The following is a 20,564-nucleotide window of genomic DNA, read 5'->3' on the forward strand; positions in this document are numbered from 1 at the left end:
GAAAAAAAGTGACTCCTCGAAAACAGTTATTCAGTACAGAGGGCCAGCGTGTTCCGTTGGAGTAGCAAGGTCGAACGAGTGACTGACGCACATTACCATTACACACAAGAGATATTTATTTAGCACTTATATTTTGATATATCTCTATTGTGATAAAAACAATAATATTTTTTACTTTGTTGTTATTAATGACTAGTGAGGTTTGACTAATCCTAGTTAAGTTATTTTTTTTAATTAAATTTAGTATTGTTAAATAGATAATAAACGCGGGTAAAGGTTAAGATGATCAAATTATTTTCATTGAAACAAGCTAAGAAAGATGGCGAATCACCAAAACCAGGTAGCCAAAAGAAAGCATCGGCTGCGCAATTGAGGATTACGAAAGGTTTGTTTATAATGTTGTATTATTTGATTTTCTGTCAAATTTTGTTAACTCAATTTTTTTTTTTTTTTTTATAGATATTAATGAGTTAAATTTGCCGAAGACATGTGGCACTGAATTTCCTGATCCTGATGATTTATTAACTTTCAAATTAATTATTTGCCCCGATGAGGTAAGGATTTTTGTAATTATCTTTTTTTGTGGTCAGCTGTCATTTTTTTTTTTTTCTCCATTTATTGACTGATTTTTTTTATAGGGGTTCTATCGAGGCGGTAAATTCACATTCAGCTTTAAAGTTGGCCCCAATTATCCACATGAGCCACCTAAAGTTAAGTGTGAAACGCAAGTTTATCACCCAAACATTGATCTCGAAGGAAATGTTTGCTTAAATATTTTGAGGGAAGATTGGAAACCTGTGCTCACCATCAACTCCATTGTCTATGGCTTACAATATCTGTTTTTGGTAAATTATTTAGTATTTTAATATCTTACAGGAGTTATAAAAATTAATTTAGCAGATATTAAAAAAAAAATTTTTTTTAATTGTGAAGGAACGGCTAAATTTAATGTCATATATTTATGTCATTAAATTTAGCTGTCACTTGACAATTTTTTTAATTTCTTTAACAAAAAAATTTGTTCTAAAAAATTACATTTTTAATTTATTTAAATTTCTACAAGTTCATTTTTTTAATCATTTTTTTTTGCCATAATTTATTTATTAAAGAAAATTAAAAAAATTGTGAAGTTACAGTTAAATTTAATGTCATCAGATATTTAATAATTTTGGTGACAAATTAATTATATGAGAATCAATTTAGCAAGTAATAATTGATTTTGAAAATTTTTTTAACAAACAAATTACGGCAAAAAAAATTAAGAACAGAAAATTGACATTTAAAAAATTAAAAAAATAAAAAATTAACAATGTAAATTTTTATAAATAAATTTTCAGAAAAAATTATCTTAAAAAAATTGCATTTAAAATTTTTACACATCAATTTTTTTTTGCTATGATTTATTAAAAAAATTTTTAAAAATATAAAATATCTGCTAAATTAATTTTTACATAAATTATTTATTAAACATTTTATTATTGACAAAATTTCAAACTTGACTTAATAAATTATTATTGAATTAAAAGCGGCTTGTTTCTTATCTATGCATGATACTTTTATAAAGAAAGCTTCTGTGAAAATTCTAGAAGATTCAAATTTATTTTGTATCTTAATTGCTGACAATGGAATGATTTAATAAAATTATTAACAGGAACCGAATCCAGAAGATCCTTTAAATAAAGACGCCGCAGAAGTTTTACAAACAAACCGACGGGCCTTTGAACAAAATGTAACGAAAGCCATGAGAGGTGGTTACGTGGGATCATTTTATTTTGAGCGATGTCTCAAGTGATACATTTTTATTCCAAGTTTATGAAGATATATGTCACGCAATCTCACTGAAAGTTGCTACTAGAAAATAAAACTGTGGATTAATAATAATCGGACGTACATGAAACAATTATTTTTAAATAAATTTAAATTTATTTGTTACTTGCGCGTCCGTAAATAAGAACAATTATCATCATTAATTGAATAAAAAAATTAATCACGTTTGTAAAATAAATCTGCGATTCTTTATAACATTTTAGTTCAATACTCTAGACTGCTTCTGTCAAAATACAAGTAATTTTTACTTATAAATATCTATACAATATTTAATTAATTATATATAATTTTATTATTTAAAATAAGTGAGTTGTGGCTAGCCAAATTTTTCAATATCATCGTATTACCATCGTAAAACATCGTTTAATTGCTGGGACAATTTTAATTAAATTAACATTAATAATAATTACTTCTTAAGCACATTCATGCGATTTTTAAATTACCCGATTCTGTTGTTTATTTTTTATTATAATAGCTACTATTAATAATAATTAATAATATTTAAAAACAGAAAATATCGTGGAGATTTATATATAAAGAATTATTGATACTGAGGATAATTATTAATAATAAATAAAAAAATAAATCAAGTGATTTAAATTGTATTTTAAATTAATACCAAGTGTGATAGCCGTAGTAGTTACTAGATCCAATTATTTATCGAGTAATTTAACTGATAATTATTTTTTAAAAATAATGTGATTGTGGTGATAAACGCTTGGATGTCATTTTTTTTTTTTTTTTAAATAAAAGATCTCCATTTGTATCTAACGAAGTGAGACAATGAAAAATTGTTTTTTAAATAATAAATTAATTAAATCAATTCATTATTTGTCGCTTCGTCTTGTGTTCGTAATAATACACTAGCCATAAAAATAATTATGGATTGCATTATTATGTATTAGTAATTTAAAAAAAAAAAAAAAAAAAAATACGTAAAAATGTAATGTGAATACCGAAGTTATTTTTTTTTTGTACTCCTCAACATGAATAATAAATGCTATATACTATTATTAAATTTATTAATCACTTAATACAACAAGGTACTCAATTAATATTTTTTTTTTTTTTTTTTTTTTTTTTTAATGAGACGAATAATTAACAAGTATACAGATAATAAAAAATAAAGTAATTTTGAGTATTTAAAAAAAATTCAATTTGTTGTATTTATGTCAACATTATATAGATTTTTTTTTTTTTAACAAATATTAAAAATTAAATTTTCTTTCGGCGGGCTTTAATCAGAGACAATTTTTTTTTTTTTTATTTACTAAATTTAAAATTGCTTAAGACATTGCATGATCTAACGTGAAATATTTGTTTAAATTACTTATACTTTCCCGAAAAATTTTAATTATAAGTTATAAAGTAAAATCCTTTTACTCTCACAATCATTGTAATTACACAATAATAATAATATTTAAAAAAAGAGATACTGATGAAAGAGAAAAAAAAATATTTATATATTTATAAGCATGAAAAATATATAATTTATAATATCATTCAAAAAACATATTTATGTAAATAAATATATATGCTTTTAAAGTTTTAGATTGGACAAGTGTACTCTTGAATAAATCTATAACTGTTCTTATTGTACAAAAGTAATTTAAACTTTGATTGTTATTTTATAAATTGAATTTTCTTTATCGTCACAGATATTGGAACATCGTGATCATATTTTTATTATCAAGTTATTTTTTTTTTTTTTCCTTTATATAGTAATGTACAGTTAATCATTTTACATAAAAATAGTAAATAGAAAATGCATAATTAGGTATTTTTTTTTACCCTTTTAAAAGTGGTCGATGATACAAGTGCCGTAAGTGAAGAATTTATTGACAATTTTATTTTAATTAGTAATCTTGTTTTTAAGTTGATTATTTAATTTTTATTCTTCATTATTTATATTTCTTGTTTACCTAAAAATCTAAAACAAATAGACAATTTTTTTTTATCGACCTGGTGGCTTCCCACCAAAATTAAATGATGTGGGTACAGTCTGTGAGTGAAAGGCGTATCCTGTAACAAAAAAAAATACATAAATTAATTTTTTTTTCTTTTTTTTTAAGCTACTTATTGTAAATCACAAATAATAAAAAATAATTACCACCGCTCTGTTCAATTCGTTTACTTTCTAAGGCCGCTTTGCGTTGATCAGCAAGCAATATTACTTCCTGGAGGGCTTTTTGCTGTTCTACTGTTAAATGACCAGTTAAAGCTACATACCACGCTTGATCAGTTCTCTCAATGTCTAAAATAAATTACAAAAAATTAGCATTTTTTTTTTTTTTAAATTTAATTATCAAAAAATCATAAAATTACTTACTTTGCATAACTTCTTTAAAAACAACATATTCATCTTGATTATTTTCATCAAAATCAAGAGGAGTAATGTAGCACTCAAGTGCCGTTTCTTCATTAGCTTCAAACTCGGAGTCATCGTCATCAACATCAGACCTGTCAGCGTCCTGTATCGACGCGTTAATATTAAACCCATGCTGTCCACCAGCGCGTGCAACTTTGTCCTGTAACTTTTCAAGATATTCTTGACTAGCGTCATCAATTTCGTCCTCATCAGAGGACAAAACTTCCTCTTCCCCTTCGCTGTCATCAGTGTCACCATCCTCATCGTCATCTTCAGCAACCTTCGCGGCATAGGCACGTTTAAGCCCGTCAAACAAAAGTATCAACGAAGGAATTATTTGTTGAGCGCACTCATTGACTGCCTGCGGCCGATTGGGTCCCATGCTGATCAGCGTGCAAAGTCCAAAGACACAGAGCTTGCGATCGTGAAGCCCGAGGAAACAATCAGTATCATGGATCCATTGTTTTATAAAATGAGACGCAATTGGCTCCGTCGACTGTCCCAGTTGTCCTTGAAGCCCGTCCATAGCTTGTAGGCACAACGCCGGGTTGTAGTAGAGCGCAGCGATAACCACCTGCAGGCACATTGTTCGTAACTCCGATGTCTTAACTTCGCGGGTCAATCTTTCTAAAACTAACTGGACTAAAGGTGTTATACAGTGGTCAATGCGTCCCTTGCACTGCAAAATTATAACTTCCAATAATTTAGCAGCGTGACATTCAGGATCTTCTCCAGCGTCACCGGTCAATATGGCTTTGCACATGTTAAACATGGCCAGTATATGATTTTCATTGGATAAAAATGCTTGAGTGTCAACAGTGATGTAATTGTGCAGAGCTGGCATCATGTCTGTAAAATAGTCAAATCCGTCTTTTTGGAACAGCTGGTACATAAGCTCAAGTACCTTCCACATGTCTTCGGAGATAAATTTACCAGTTAAATCATAAACAAGAGAAAGAGCTTCTTCGTAAAATTCAATAATACTTTGTCCAAATATATGAGCAATAACTCGTAGTACTGTTGGTTGAAGTTGAGCCATTATTTCGGGCTGATCTTCCATAACAGACAACAAAGTAGCTATCGTGTTCAACAACCCCATAGCCATTATGGCTTTCTCGTCGCTTCCCTCATCTGTCTCAAGAACCTGACTGAAAGTTGTTGCCAAGTGTTGGCAAATTTCAACGGCTATTGGCGTTAATTGTTTGGTATACGTATAAACAATTTTCTGCATAACACTCGTCAAATCATCATTCTCAGTTTCTCTTATGATGTTTAATAATTCAAGGGTTATATTTTTGACCATTGGTTCGACGCATTTCTGAGATTTTTCCTGTGATGACAATAATGACTGAAGACAAATAGCCGCTTCAACTTTAACAGGTAAATCAGCATCATTTAATAGTAAGTGAACAATTATTTTTGTTGCGTTTATTAAAATGTGCTCTTCTTTGAATTTTATTTTTGAGAAGTAGTGTAATACCCAGCAAGCACGTGCTCTCATATGACCGTGAGGACTGCTGAATTCTGGAAGTACATATGACATGAGCATCTTGTCCATTTGTTCTTTGTACAGATTTTTTTTCAGTAACACATCTGCGAGACTACCAATCATATGCAGAGCTCCGTCTTTTTGACGTGGGTCTGCAGTTGGATTTGTCAAGACTTCAATGCAAAATTGAACTGTTTTTTGGAGCATTTCTTTGCGTTTTTTGCAAGCTGAGTGTAAAAGTGTTTGCGCTGCAGTTACCGGGGACACAAAATCTTCAAATATGTCAAATTTAAGACGAATATACTCGTAAGGGTCATTGTTGAATAGCTCTTCGTCGGAAGCAGAGTAGGATAAAATAGGAAATAGAACATCGCGGATTATTTCAAACATGTGTGGCTTAAGGAATTTCCACGAATAAGCGTGACTCACTCCTTGGTTTATATAATTTATTGACTGCTGTATAACACGCGGGGATACGTATATATGACGGCGATACTGATCCAATATTTTCAGTAATACTTCCAAAATACCAGCACTGAACGTACGTAAGTACCATTCGGAAAATTCTTTATACTCTTTGGTAATATTACCTGGACTTCCGTATCTTTCAAATACACGATGTAAAATATGCAAAGCCCATTTTTTACATTTCCACCATGGTAAATCAGCGCGCTCATCGTCATCAATGTCTGGGTTATTTGTTTCTGGTGGCACTGGACGATCTGCAATTTGTCTGATTACGTCCATCCACTGCGAAAATGATTCCTTGGATATTAAATCCAATGGCAGAGAATACTGAGTCAATGCGAAAAATATTTTAAGGATTTGTTTTTGAAGTAGAACTGATTGCTCTGATGGATCTGGTAACAGTCGGATTATCAGCTCGTAAATCATCGGGAATAATAAAGTCATTGCTTCATTTAATGGTCCCCGCTCTTCAGGTTTCTTGTACCTTGATAAATAAAAAAAAATATTCAATAAATATTTAGATAATAATTAGTGTCAAAATTTTTGCCACTAATTCAAAATAAATGGTTTAAATTTTTTATATTATGGCAAAAGTATTGGTCCTATAAAAATTTTTTTCAAACCAAAGTTATTCAAAATTTAAAAATTCAAGATCTAAACTTACTCAAAATTTTTAACCAGTTGATAAAGTGCTAAAAGGACACCAGGCCAGTAAGTAGGTTCAGGATTTTGTAAGTAAATAGTTATTTTATCAACAATTTGCGTCCACCGTGCCGGGAAGTCGTGTTTGACAATATTACTAATACACATTGCCAGTTGAATTCTTATGAGTTCCGGTGCGTGAACCACTGCATCAACTATTGAATCACGTATCATCGCCCGATCCTGTTCATGAATATTAAATGGTGCTACACCGTTTTCTGGCTCGCGATCAGCCCAATTAGAGACTATTAAATTTTTCAAATAAATAACACCTGAAAAATAAATAAATTCATTACATTAATAATAAGTACTACAAAATTTATTATGATAGACCTGCTTTCTAAAATTATTTAGATACTTACCTGCCTGTCGAACAGGCATTTCAACTTCTCCTGACATTATTACTTGCAATAGCGTAGGGGCAAAACCAATGATTTTATGAATCTGAAAGAAAAATAATTTTCATTAAATATTTTTAATCAGATATGAATTATGTATTTTTTTACATACAAGTCTCAAGTCCATTTGCAGATAAGCATTTAATGACATTAAAGTTAGCAGTCACTTGCTCATTTTTTAATTTTTTTTTTTTAACAATTTTTAACAAATAAATTAATTCCAAAAAATTATTTTTAAAAAATTGAATTTTTAATTTTTAAAAATTTTTAAATATCAATTTTTTTTTTCTGTAATTTAGTTGTTATAAAAAATTTTTAAACTATAAAATATCATGAAAATAAATTTAGCAGATATTTAATAATTTTTAGAATTTTTTTTTTTAACAAATAAATTATGGCAAAAAAAATTAGGAAAAAAAATTGAGATTTAAAAATGAAAAATTAAATTTTTTTAAATCATTTTTTGGAACTAATTTTTTTGTTAAATAAAATTGAAAAATTCTTTAGTGACTGCTAACTTAAATGTAATTTAAATATCAGCTAAATTAATTTTCATAAAAATTTATCATATCTAAATACTAGGGATGGTACAAGCAAGTACTAGAACATATAGTAATAATATATAAAAATAAAAAATACATATACATATATATATATATATATATATATATATATATATATATATATATATATATATATATATATATATATATATATATATATATATATATATATATATATATCTAGAATATAAGAATGAGCTGTAAAATTAAAATAAAAAATAATAATCATAATAATGAAGCTAAAGCTAAGATAAATTAATCTATTGCAAGTGTAGCAATTTTTATTATTTAGCAATTAAATGAAATAGTAATTTTATATACATATGCGAAGCTAAAATAATAATCATTAAATTATTGTCCTTTGAGATAATAAATTATCAAAAAAATCTAGAAATAGTTTGGTGAAAATAGCTGCAAGTCTAAAATAAATGAAAAAAAATATAGCTATGTAGGTTAATAAATTAAAATAAATAAAATAGCTTTAAAAAAAGCGACATGTCGATTAAAATACGATGTGCATCAAGGTATAACCCACGAGCACGTTTTTCAGGGGCGGCTCACCTGATTAAGTTGATCCTCGGCATCTTTTTGTTGAGCTGGATCAATGGTCGCACGTAAATATTCCGTTAACCTCCGTGGATCCATTTTTCTTAATACTACTTATTAATTTATTTTTTTAATTGTTCTTCCGAAGATTTTTAATAAATTACAACTGTAATGTTAACACACGCGTTAATTTTAAGGACTGATTTGAGCTGATCTGACCCGGCGCACTCACTTCATCACCTCTCTCATCATCAAGACCGAGACTAGTTGCTCCCTCTGGTAGCGGTCACGTGGTTAACAAAAATGGCCGCCTCAAACTTGTCATTAATTTTCATTTAAATAAAACTATTTAAACTCATCCAAGTTCAAGTCACCTGAAAATAATTAATTAATTAATTATTATTTTATTTTTCAATTATTTTTAAGTAATTACACTTTTAATTAATTATTAAATTTATTTAATCAATATTACTTGGTAGTTGTCAAATGCCGCCAGAAAACTTTTCCCTCCTCATTGGACTGTTCTGTTGGGATGAATTTATTTAAACCAATCAGAGCTCGGAAGTTGCTCTGAAATAATTGTAAGTGAAGTTAGAAGTATGTAATAATTATGTAGACGGTGAAGTCGAGTATCAAATTCAGTAGACTTACATCACAGACAAACACAACATCATTTTGATGCTCACTACTTCCAACTAAGCCCAGTTGCTTTTAAATCACTGTTTTATATTACACTGAAGTTAGCAGTCGTCTAAAAATTTTTGATTTTTTTTTATTATTTAAATTACAATTTAAAAGATGTTTCTAAAAAATTGCACTTATTGTTTTTCAAGATTTTTACATGTGAAATTTTTTTTTTTATTTTTTAATTGAAATGTTTTCAATAAAAAATTTCTAAAAATTTATCACACAAGTTTACAGACATTAAACATTTTTTATAATTTTATGACAATTAAATTATTATAAAAAAAATTAATTAAAAAATGATGACTCTGAAGTTGACAGATATAAAAATTTTTTTAGTTATAGAAATTAAATTATTATAAAAAAATTAAATTAAAAAGTTTCACATGTGAAAATTAATAAAAATTACAAGTAAAAATTTTTGAAAGAATTTTTTTATTGTAATTAATTTGTTAAAAAAATTTCAAAAGTTAACACCTGAGCGCTAACTTCAGTATTATTTTTTTTATTGTAATTGATTTGTTAAACAAATTTTTAAAATCAACAGCTGACGGCTAACTTCAGTGTTATCGTATACACTGTACTACTTTCATATACATAGGTATATTTATAAAAATATATATCAACACCGATAGACCAATGAGGTTAGTTGAGTTTCTTTAAAAAAAATTTTTTCTCTTCCAAATAAAATAAATTAGTGACGAAAAGAAGAAAGGTAATTTATAATTCATAAAGGAGTTGGATTTATTGTGTTACTTTAGTTTATAATGACGTGATTTTATTTATTTTTTTTAGATAACTAAATTTTCGTGCGAAGCCCCCCTTCGATATATACATTGTTGCTCACATTGACATGTATGTGTAATATATAATATATATAAAATATGTGCTGTTGGATGTTGGTGTATGAGTCGAGTCCCCTCTCTGGGTGCGGGTAATGCACGATACAAAATAATCGACGTCAAAAGCTGTCAAATATGGCCGGAGTCGTGGTGTGGAGATTTAATTGACATGTTTTAACGTAACAATACTATTTAAATAAAATATTGCTACGTTAACTATAAATCGTACTGTAATGATGACTGGTATGTGTAAATTATAATTGGTGTCATGATAAAAAGGGATTTTGCGTAATATATAGTGATAAATGTGCTTTGTCAAGATATAACACAGTGTGTGCTTTTTTTTTTACAATAAAAAGTCTGAATCTAGATGATAATAATGGTTGGAGAAACATGATTAAATATCTGGATGCCGGAAGCTTTACATACTGGAGTTATTTTATTTAAATAGTGTATGTAGATACATTGTAATAATTATCTAGGGGGAATTATAAGTGCTGGGGCATGCTAATTGTCAAACTATGGGTGCTCAACAAACCAAGGACAGAGTCATACCCACCGGCTCGACAGTAAGACAAACGAGAAAACAACCAAGAAATCCTAAAGAATCACGGCTTATTGGTTCTAATATATTTACAGAGCACAGCGGTAATTATATTACATATTTATTGTCTCTATTGATATGTAATTGTTGTATTATGTTATCCATAATGTTATTTATTTTTTTTTTTTTTTTTTTTTTGTTCACTCACCACTTGTGTTATCGATTTTTCCATATGCTTGTCTTATTATTTTTCAATTGTTTTGTTAAGTAATTGTCAATAGTGTTATTGTCTGGATTATTTTATTGAATTGTCGGCTTCATTAATCTATTTACGGATGTTTAATTATGCAAATTAATTTGTTATTGTTATCAAGTGTTTAGAGAGTAGTATTATAATTAAATTGATAGTTGGTATATAAATAAATACATGCTGCTGTAAATGCTGATTGCTATTTTTTTTTATTTTTTTTTTTTTCAGAAGCTCTTTTACAAAGTAGACCATTGCCACATATCCCAGCATTGCCTGAAGGTGATCCACCCACGGGTTCGAGTGTTCAATCACTGTCACAGCAGTCGAATTTTTCTGCACACTCCAATGTCACGGGTGGAAGTTTACTCGAGGCTGCTAATAGATGGACCAGTAAGGAAAACCTTTTAGCACAGGAGGAGGATGATCCTCAATTGTTTGTTGCTCTTTATGATTTTCAAGCCGGTGGTGAAAATCAGCTTAGTTTAAAAAAAGGTATCGCTTAGATTTTTTTTTATTATTTTATTATCCTAATTTAATAATTAATTAATTAATAGTAATTGTGATAGTGATAATTAAATTAGAGAATGATTTTTTTGAATACCAATTTGCTTAGATAAAAATATCAATTGTTATAGATTAAATTTTACTAAGCAATTTATTATTGTTGATAGGTGAACAAGTACGAATATTAAGTTATAATAAGAGCGGTGAATGGTGTGAAGCACACTCAAGTACCGGTCAAGTAGGATGGGTACCCTCGAATTATGTAACACCAGTAAATTCTTTAGAAAAACATTCCTGGTACCATGGGAGAATAGCGCGAAATGCTGCTGAATATCTGCTGAGCTCGGGTATCAATGGGAGTTTTCTTGTACGCGAGTCTGAGAGCAGTCCTGGACAACGAAGTATTTCATTAAGATATGAGGGACGTGTTTATCATTATAGAATCAATGAAGACAGTGATGGAAAGGTTTTTTTTTTTTTTAATTTTTTTCAATTTTTTTTCAACTCAAACTTGAATGGATTATTTTTAATTTGGATTATTTTTAGATGTTTGTAACAACCGAGAGCAAATTTAATACACTGGCAGAATTGGTTCATCATCACTCAATGTTGGCTGACGGTTTAATAACGCAACTTCTGTACCCAGCGCCTAAACACAATAAACCAACAGTATTTCCACTTAGTCCCGAGCCGGATGAGTGGGAGATAAATCGCACTGACATTGTGATGAGACATAAACTTGGGGGTGGACAGTATGGTGACGTGTACGAAGCCGTCTGGAAGCGTTACAATATGACTGTAGCTGTTAAGACTCTAAAAGAGGATACAATGGCCTTGAAAGATTTTCTAGAAGAAGCAGCGATAATGAAAGAAATGAAACATCGTAATCTTGTTCAATTGTTGGGTGTCTGCACGCGCGAGCCACCTTTTTACATTATCACTGAATTTATGAGCAAAGGCAACTTACTTGATTATTTACGTAACGAAAGTAAACATCAAATAAACGCGGTGGTATTGATGCACATGGCAACACAGATAGCAAGTGGTATGAGCTATCTCGAGAGTCGTAATTTTATTCACAGAGATTTAGCAGCGCGTAATTGTCTGGTTGGTGAGAATCACCTTGTCAAGGTCGCTGATTTTGGTCTGGCGAGACTGATGCGCGATGACACCTACACTGCTCACGCTGGCGCTAAATTTCCGATAAAATGGACTGCGCCTGAAGGACTGGCTTACAATAAATTTTCAACAAAATCTGATGTCTGGGCGTTTGGTATTTTGCTCTGGGAAATTGCGACCTACGGAATGTCTCCGTATCCCGGTGTTGACCTCACTGATGTTTATCACATGCTGGAGAAGGGCTACAGAATGGAGTGTCCTCCAGGTTGTCCGCCAAAGGTCTACGAGCTGATGAGACAGTGTTGGCAGTGGTCAGCTATCGAACGACCGACATTCAAAGAAATTCATCATTCGTTGGAAAATATGTTTCAAGAATCCAGTATTACAGAGGGTATATAATTTAATTTTTTATAAATATTTTTTATTAAAATAATTCTCAAAAAATAAATATAAGCAATAAACGACAATATTATTTTTTAGAGGTAGAAAAACAATTACAAGGTGGTTGTGATACTCCAATGTTTTCTTATAATCACAAGAAATCGCAAACAGGAAGTACAGGAAATATTCATGGTCTTGTTTTAGTATCTGACCAATTATCTAACACAGGTTTAACGCAAGGTAGTTATTAGTAAAAGATTTAAATAAGTAAAAAATATTTATTATTATATTTGTGTAATACACTACTAATAAAATAAAATTTAATATAGATGCTGGAAGTAATGTCACTAAACTTAGCACTTTCATGGGTGGTCTTACCAACAAAGCTAACAGTAACATGGTACAGATGCGTCGCTCTACAAATAAAAGAGGAAAACAAGCTCCTGCCCCGCCCAAAAGAACCAGGTACGGCTTTAAACACTTGGCTTAATATTTTTATTCGGGTGTGTTTATAAAATTAGCATAATAAATTTAATAATCCACACGTTTTTTTTTTTTTTTTTTTTTTTATTATTATTTTTCAATAGCTTATTGTCGTCATGCAGTTCGTTTCGTGACTCTGCGTACCAGGAGCAAGATCAGCATAATATCGATTCTGTCGGGGCTTCAAATCTTGATGATGGAACCGATCTAAATGGTATTGATAATATTTCTAAAGGTATTTTAACGCTTATTTATTTATATTTTTATATTATATAAATAATGCACGTACTGCTTAATTATCATCCCATTTTTATAAATAAATTTTAATTATTTTTTTATTTCCCTTTATTTAATAAATAATTTGCATCGTGAAACGATCTTAAAAAAAAAAAAAAAAAAAAAAAAAAAACAGCACGTGGGTCATTCTCCTGGAATCTAATTTTATTAATTTATGACTTTTATTATTAACTCGATTCTTATATAATATGTAATAAGTACTTAGTCTAGTTATTGCGGAATTTTATTTTATTATTATTATTAAAATTAAATTTCAAAATTGTAGACTCCCTCCCTATATTTAATTTATTAATTTAATTAATCAGAAATATTTTTTATTTCTGTAAATAATGAAAATAATTTTTTTTTTACTTCAATCAACTTAAAAATTTTTATAGCATTAGTAACGCGATAATAATTTTATAGAAAACGCATGAAGTCAGTAGATTCGCATAATAGAATTTTAGTTCATATAATAAACATCTGTAATTAAACACAATTAATTAAAATAATAAAATTAGTTTTATATAATCTAATTACATATGTAAATTATTATTATTATTATACTATTTTTATTTTTTTTTCTATCACCTAAAAGATTACATTATACGTTCAAGCAGTGTTACGTGAGTTTACTAACACTTTTAATCATTATTATCATGATACGATTAATTGACTCATGCTTGGTAATTAATAAAAGCATTAAAGTGTATAGTGAGCCTATGGATAGTTGAAAGATCGTTCGATTAATGGAGAATGACCTGATCAGCCACATAAAAAAAACCTGAAAAAAAAATTTTTTCGCTCGTGCTTTTAACCAGCGCTTACCACCATCATCATTACATCGATACGCTTTAGCATTTATTTTTTAATTTTAAAAAAAAAAAAAAAAAAAAAAAAAAACATTCGTTTTTAATTAAAATAATTTAAACATACTCACAATAAATACACACAATTTTATTTTATTTTTTATTATTTTTATTTTGTTTATTAAATGACAACTCAGGTATCACGCGAGATTTCGTGACAATGGCGACACAATCAATACCTTCAGGAGGCTGTGACTTGGAGGATGATGGCGACGGATCCCAGGGGACGGAGTCTAATTTTCTCCCACAGCCATCGGCTTCACCCGAACCAATACTCAACATACAGTGCAATCAGAAACAAATAAAAACGAGACAGTACTCGTCTAAGGAAGTACTATCACAGAAGGTATAATTAACTAAATAAAGTTAAACAATTAAACAATTGCGGCATTTTATTTATTGACGCTTCAAAGGTGGTAGCCAAATTATTTTTGTTATTGCTAATTTTTAACTTTTTTTTAAATTTTTATTTTATTTACAAAATATAAATAAATAATTGATAAAATAATAAGCAACTAGCATATTATTTAAAAGCAACGAGCCGTCCGGTAAATGCATCTAGCACTGCTTGAATAGAATACGCTTTATTAAACAAAACAACAGCAGTGATATTAATCAGCATTATTATTACTAAAAAACTTTATTTATTACAGCTAGTCCACGTGGGTGCCCTGGAAGTACAAAATGTTAAACGTGCTATAAATCGATACGGTACACTACCAAAAGGAGCTCGAATAGGCGCTTATCTAGAGTCACTGCGTCAAAGTGGTATGCCATCTGCCCATGAATCTCCATCGTCTATTGACCTACATCAGCAGCAGCAGCAGCAACAACAGCAGCATCCTCAACACCAGCAACCACACGAAGCAATAAATATTATCGAAACATCTCAACATCGATCGCTCTCGCCTCGTCAAAATAATTTACGAAATCAGCCTCAAATGACTCGCAGTAATTCGTCCAGCGGTGTTGTTAACACTTATCAACCTCCAAACTCACCGCGTAGCCGCATGTCGAGTCGTAGTAAAAATAATAATGATAATATTGGTCTTAGAACTTTTCGTAATCCCAATACCTCGACATTCCGAACAGCAAGTCCCTCAAGATCGGTACAACCGACTCTGGCAGACTTGGAATTTCCTCCCCCGCCTCTAGATCTTCCACCACCGCCATGTGATCCTACTATTGATCCCCCGGATTTTTCGACATTCAACGCACCTCCGGCTGATGTTCCTTACAGCAAACCTTCCGGGTCTCCTGTTTGTATGAGAAAATCAAAAATAGATCGAAAATCTAAGGAGGAAATAATTGAAGAAGACGATAAAAATAATGACCTAAGAACTGCTGAACCTTCGGTTAAAGAGGCTAGTTCTAGATTTGGCGTTAATTTGAGACGTCGAGAGACAACTACTGGTTCTATAACTGGAACTGGAACTGGAGCTGGAGGAATTAGTGATAGTAATAAAACAGAAGACAAGAAAAATATTTTCCGTGGGAAAGAATCTACGGGAAAAAATGATATAAGTAGTGGTGGTATACTTTCACCGCCAACAGAAGCACCACCGCCTCCGCCACCTCTACCGCCACCCTCCAGCAACGATACAGACGACGGATTTAATTTAAAACCGGGTATGAAAGAAATGCTTGAACTTAAATTAATAAATGAAATAAAACAAAATGCTGATTTGAAACAAAGTGGTACCTCACGTAAGTCTAATGTATTTAGTAATATAGTATCACACCATTTAGATCCGGCCTCACAATTACTCTCAGAGTTGTGCGCTAATTTTAATATTGATCAATCTAATAAATCGCCTATTCAAGGAGAGTACGCTTCGTTAAATTGTTTAAAAGATGACTCACTGTATGACCAGTCGACAAATAATCAACAGAGTAGTGTTGAAAAATCAGTGAGCCATAATAAAGATACTAAAGTATCATCGCCAGTAGCCTTAGACACTTTGAATCCTGGGAGTGTTGGGTTTAAGTTAAAAAAGGTTGATAAAAAAACAAATCCACAGAAGGAAGATAATAATGATGGTCAGATAATTGATTTTAAAGCAAGACTGAGAAAGGTTGAGAAAGATAATATTGATAAGCAAGAAGATAAGAGTAAGAAAAGTGATGACATTGGTGCTGATATGTCTGAGCCTGATGACGCTGATGATAAACGTAAAAGCACTGGTAGTATCAGTAGCTTAAAACGTTTGTGGGAAAATAAAGAATCCTCGTGGGAAAATCAACCGCTTAGTCCTAAATTAAGCACACGGAGTATCAACAAACAAGACGGCGGTGATCCGGGAGAAGAAAGTCCGGAAGATCACAGTGGTGCTTCCACACGGAGTTCTATTACCAGTAAAAGTGATAGCAGAATTAGTCACCCGGCTAATTCAACAACTTCTGGAGGAAGTGGTATCGGTGATAATATTGAAAAGCCTTTGGTACCAGCAAAACCCTCAGCTTCAAAATCTATTAGCTCTTCTGGGAAATATTTTGGATCATCAATCTACGCAACACCTATTTGCGATAAACAAGAGGAGGATAATAATATTAGTGGTGGTGGTAGTAAGCAACAAGAGACTAAAGGAGCTAAACATGACGTATTAGAATTATCAAATGCCATTGAAGGTAGTATAACTAATTTAAAAGGTACTCCGGTTATTGTTATGGCCAGTTGGCTTCAATTGTCCGATAAAGTTGGTCTTCTTCACGGGCTACTTCAGGAAGTTAATTCAACGGAAGTTGCTGGTGCTCCTTCGCACGCACGATTTCAATTTCGTGATTTATTGTCACGTCTTGAATTACAGGCACGGCAATTGAGAGCCGCTGGTACTCGTAATATCACAGAGAACACAAGACTACTTAGTGATGTTCATAACACGATTAAAGACGTTACGAATATGATTCAGAGGTAAAGGTTCACGTTCATCAATCCATTATTTGATCACTAATTAATTAAATCAAAAAATTTTAGACCAGTTGCGTTTGTAATCGTGGATATGACGGTGAAAAAAAAAATATTAATATTTCGAACGTAATATTCTCATTAACTGAAGGCCGTACCGTATGAATATAAATATTATATATATAAATATTAATTATTATTATTATTATAAATATTAATACATAATCTAAGTCATTAGCAGACGACCGAAAGGACAGTATTCTCTTTCGTATGATACCAGAAGTAAATTAATATTATATAAAGGGTCAATGTCGTCTTATGTCATGAGGTCATTCATTCATATACATATACATATAAATATAAATATATATATGTATATATATATATATATATATATATATATATATATATATATATATATATATATATATATATATATATATATATATATATATATATATATATATATATATATATATATATATATATATATATAAAGATATAAATATAAATATAGCTATTGCTATTATAGAGTGAACAAATTTTACACTTACAATAAGTATACTGATTAATTAACGGATAATTAAAATGCAAGATAAGAATGATGATAATCACTATTACGGAATTTATGTGTCTGCTCAGTATGAATTTTTACATGGATTATTAAAAAATAATTAAGTCAAAGAAAATAATAAATAATAGTTTGAATTAGTTTTTAAAATCAGCGTGTAGTTGCAATCAAAATAAGCTGAGATTATTTTTTAAATTTTTTGCCGATAAATACCCAAATTAAAAATCATTAAATAGTTTTAATTAAAAAAATAATTCCAATAGATATTTATAAACTTCATGCCATTTACAATCTACTCATTTTTTCATCGTAATTTATCATTATTATAAATATTTAAAATAAACAAAAGGCTTAGTATATCGTAACGCGGTTGATTAGAAAAATCAGAAAATAATTATTTAAGCTAATTAAAATTATTAATTAAATGCAAACATTAATAAAAAAAAAAAAAAAAAGTTAATCTACTGAGAGACAATATAAACAATTTTGTATTTGTATAAAAAAAAAAAAAATAATAATTAATTAATTATCATGGTAAAACTAATGGATTATCAGCCATTACGCGCCTACATTTATTATCATAAATTATAAATAAATAATTTAACGGGATAATTAGTTAATAAAATCAAATTCATTATTTAGAATTACAATAATATACTTTGTTTTACAAAGAAAACAACAGTCGATAAATGCTCTTCCTCAGCGAATGATTTTTTCTTTTTTAAATATTTATAAATAATTGTACATTGTTTACTATTATTATTGATACTCTTATTTTTATTTTCTTTTATAATATAATTATGCTTTTTTTTGTATAATCATTTATTTTTAAGCAAAGAAAAAAATTAGCGATGACTGAATGTTGGTGGAAAATGAAATACTAACTCATGACACTGCCTGTATTTCATATTAATTAATTATACATATTAAATAATGAAAAAAGGAAAAAGTAAATAGTGATACAAAATCAAGACAGTGAAAATAAATTGAACAGCCAATAATAATAGCCCTGCTGGCTTATTAATTGACTTTATATTACATTATCGATTAATTTTAATCCTGTGATAAAACTAATTTTGTTTCAATTGTAATTATTTTATTTTAATTAATTTCTTTAATTTTCATTACTATTATATTGTGCTCAATTTTAATGAAAAGAAGTAAAGCAAGTGAACATTTTTTTAAAAATGCAGACGTGAGTGTATGATTGTTTTTATATAATAGTTAATCTGTATTATAGTAACTTGTGATTATTTATACGCATATTTATTTCATTATCATCTTTCGCATATTCGTTTTATATATATAAAAAAAAAAAAAATAAAAAATTAAAAATAACAATTAAATAAATTAAATGGGTAATTGATCAACGTATCGATTCGAACGTAATGAAAAAAAAATAATTGCTTTATACATTGATATAGAATTGAAAAATAAAAGTATATGTCAAATGATCTTTTGTTATCAATATTATTTTTTTTTAATCATTCCTTTAGTAATTGCGGACAACTTAATAAATGATACTAAAGTCATCTGATAAGTTTCAGTTTTTAAATACTTACAAAAAATAAATTACAATTTATTTTTTGTTTTATAATTCATTGTTTTAATGCAATGTTTCAATGAAAATTAATTTAGCAAATAAATAATTATTGTAACAAATAAATTATGACAAAAAAAAATTGACATGTAGAAATTTTTAAAAAATTAAAAATGCAATTTTTTGGAGCAAAAATTTTTGTTAAATAAAATTAAAAAATGGTCAAGTGACAGCTAACTTGAAAATCATAAAAAATGTCGTTATGAAAGTTAAGTTAGCTGACATTTCAAAATTTTTAGAAATTTTTTTTTCAAAAAAATTAAAAAAAAAAAAATTGCACATGTAAAAAACTTGAAAAACTATGAATGCAATTTTTTATAAATATCCTTTTAGTTGTTATTTAATTAATAAAAAAAAAAATGATATTAAAGTTAGCTGTCACTTGACCATTTTTTAATTTTATTTAACAAAAAAATTGCATTTTTAATTTACTAAAATTTTTAAATATCCATTTTTTTTCTCATTGTTTTTGTGCAGCAATTTATTTATTAGAAAAATTATTAAAATTATTAAATATCAGCTAAATTAATTTTCATAAAAAAAATGACATTAAAGTTAGCTGTCACTTGACAATTTTTTAATTTTTTTTATCAAATAAATTTGCTTCAAAAAATTGCATTTGTAGTTTTTAAAAATTTGTAAATGTCAATTTTTTTTGCCATAATTTATTTGTTACAAAAATTCTTAAAATTATTAATTATCTGCTAAGTTAATTTTTATAAAAAAAAATCAAAATTTTTTAGACGTCTGCTAACTTCAGTGTCATAATAACGTTTTTTTATTTGAATCAATTAGATCCTGCGTTATCTCTGGAGTACTTTTAAATCTTCTCCATAATACAAACCCACTGGAATTAAAATCCTTATTCCTGAATCTGAAAAAAAAAAAATATAATTACCAAATTTAAGGATGGACATAAGAAAGAAGAAATGAAAAAATCTAAAAAATAAAATGGTTCAATCACACTTAAGTAGTAATCACGTGTACGAGTGCGCGCGAAAATATATTCAGCTAATAGAGATCAATAATAAGGTATTTAATGGTGCTGGTTGTGAGCCTTAGTATAGTTGTTGTTGCTCGTTGTGTCGTTGTTGTCGTCTGGTCTGAACTGTAGACTGTACAGTGCGTATAAACAGCAGCAGAGAAGTCTGACCGTGTGATCGTTGGTTGCAGGT

At 29.0% G+C, this 20,564-nt stretch overlaps 3 protein-coding genes across 4 annotated transcripts; 2 read left to right on the top strand and 1 right to left on the bottom strand.

Moving 5' to 3' along the window:
- Positions 1-118: 118 nt before the first annotated feature.
- Positions 119-2,082, top strand: Ubce2m (NEDD8-conjugating enzyme UbcE2M). Its single transcript, XM_074245623.1, has 4 exons — positions 119-385; positions 460-554; positions 639-845; positions 1,652-2,082. The coding sequence occupies exons 1-4, from the start codon at positions 283-285 to the stop codon at positions 1,790-1,792; spliced, it is 546 nt and encodes a 181-aa protein (XP_074101724.1). The 5' UTR covers positions 119-282; the 3' UTR covers positions 1,793-2,082.
- Positions 2,083-3,486: 1,404 nt separating this feature from the next.
- Positions 3,487-8,593, bottom strand: Msk (importin-7 msk). Its single transcript, XM_074245616.1, has 6 exons — positions 8,377-8,593; positions 7,217-7,298; positions 6,817-7,126; positions 4,157-6,636; positions 3,938-4,081; positions 3,487-3,849 (listed from the first exon to the last, which is right to left on the bottom strand). The coding sequence occupies exons 1-6, from the start codon at positions 8,458-8,460 to the stop codon at positions 3,782-3,784; spliced, it is 3,168 nt and encodes a 1,055-aa protein (XP_074101717.1). The 5' UTR covers positions 8,461-8,593; the 3' UTR covers positions 3,487-3,781.
- Positions 8,594-9,677: 1,084 nt separating this feature from the next.
- Positions 9,678-17,574, top strand: Abl (tyrosine-protein kinase Abl). Of its 2 annotated transcripts, none has more exons than XM_074244907.1 (10): positions 9,678-9,760; positions 9,841-10,535; positions 10,910-11,173; positions 11,353-11,651; positions 11,732-12,695; positions 12,785-12,925; positions 13,015-13,150; positions 13,273-13,403; positions 14,451-14,659; positions 14,967-17,574. In XM_074244907.1, exons 2-10 carry the CDS (start codon positions 10,409-10,411, stop codon positions 17,226-17,228), a joined length of 4,533 nt encoding a protein of 1,510 aa, XP_074101008.1. In that variant the 5' UTR covers positions 9,678-9,760; positions 9,841-10,408; the 3' UTR covers positions 17,229-17,574. The 2 variants fall into 2 exon arrangements, with proteins under 2 accessions (XP_074101008.1, XP_074101009.1); XM_074244908.1 differs by having other exon boundaries at positions 13,273-13,382.
- Positions 17,575-20,564: the final 2,990 nt, after the last annotated feature.

Source organism: Cotesia typhae, unplaced genomic scaffold (assembly GCF_013202065.1).
Source record: "Cotesia typhae breed Kobodo isofemale line unplaced genomic scaffold, CoteBio_Ctyphae contig_44, whole genome shotgun sequence".
NCBI lineage: Eukaryota > Metazoa > Arthropoda > Insecta > Hymenoptera > Braconidae > Cotesia > Cotesia typhae.

Coding starts and splice junctions, on each gene's coding strand:
- Ubce2m (XM_074245623.1), top strand. CDS start 283: ATGATCAAATTATTTTCATTGAAACAAGCTAAGAAAGATGGCGAATCA. Junction 555..638: donor TAATTATTTGCCCCGATGAG/GTAAGGATTTTT, acceptor TTTTTTTTATAG/GGGTTCTATCGAGGCGGTAA. Junction 846..1,651: donor GCTTACAATATCTGTTTTTG/GTAAATTATTTA, acceptor AATTATTAACAG/GAACCGAATCCAGAAGATCC.
- Msk (XM_074245616.1), bottom strand. CDS start 8,460: ATGGATCCACGGAGGTTAACGGAATATTTACGTGCGACCATTGATCCA. Junction 7,127..7,216: donor AATGCCTGTTCGACAGGCAG/GTAAGTATCTAA, acceptor TTTATTTTTCAG/GTGTTATTTATTTGAAAAAT. Junction 6,637..6,816: donor CAACTGGTTAAAAATTTTGA/GTAAGTTTAGAT, acceptor TTATTTATCAAG/GTACAAGAAACCTGAAGAGC.
- Abl (XM_074244907.1), top strand. CDS start 10,409: ATGGGTGCTCAACAAACCAAGGACAGAGTCATACCCACCGGCTCGACA. Junction 10,536..10,909: donor TATATTTACAGAGCACAGCG/GTAATTATATTA, acceptor TTTTTTTTTCAG/AAGCTCTTTTACAAAGTAGA. Junction 11,652..11,731: donor ATGAAGACAGTGATGGAAAG/GTTTTTTTTTTT, acceptor GATTATTTTTAG/ATGTTTGTAACAACCGAGAG.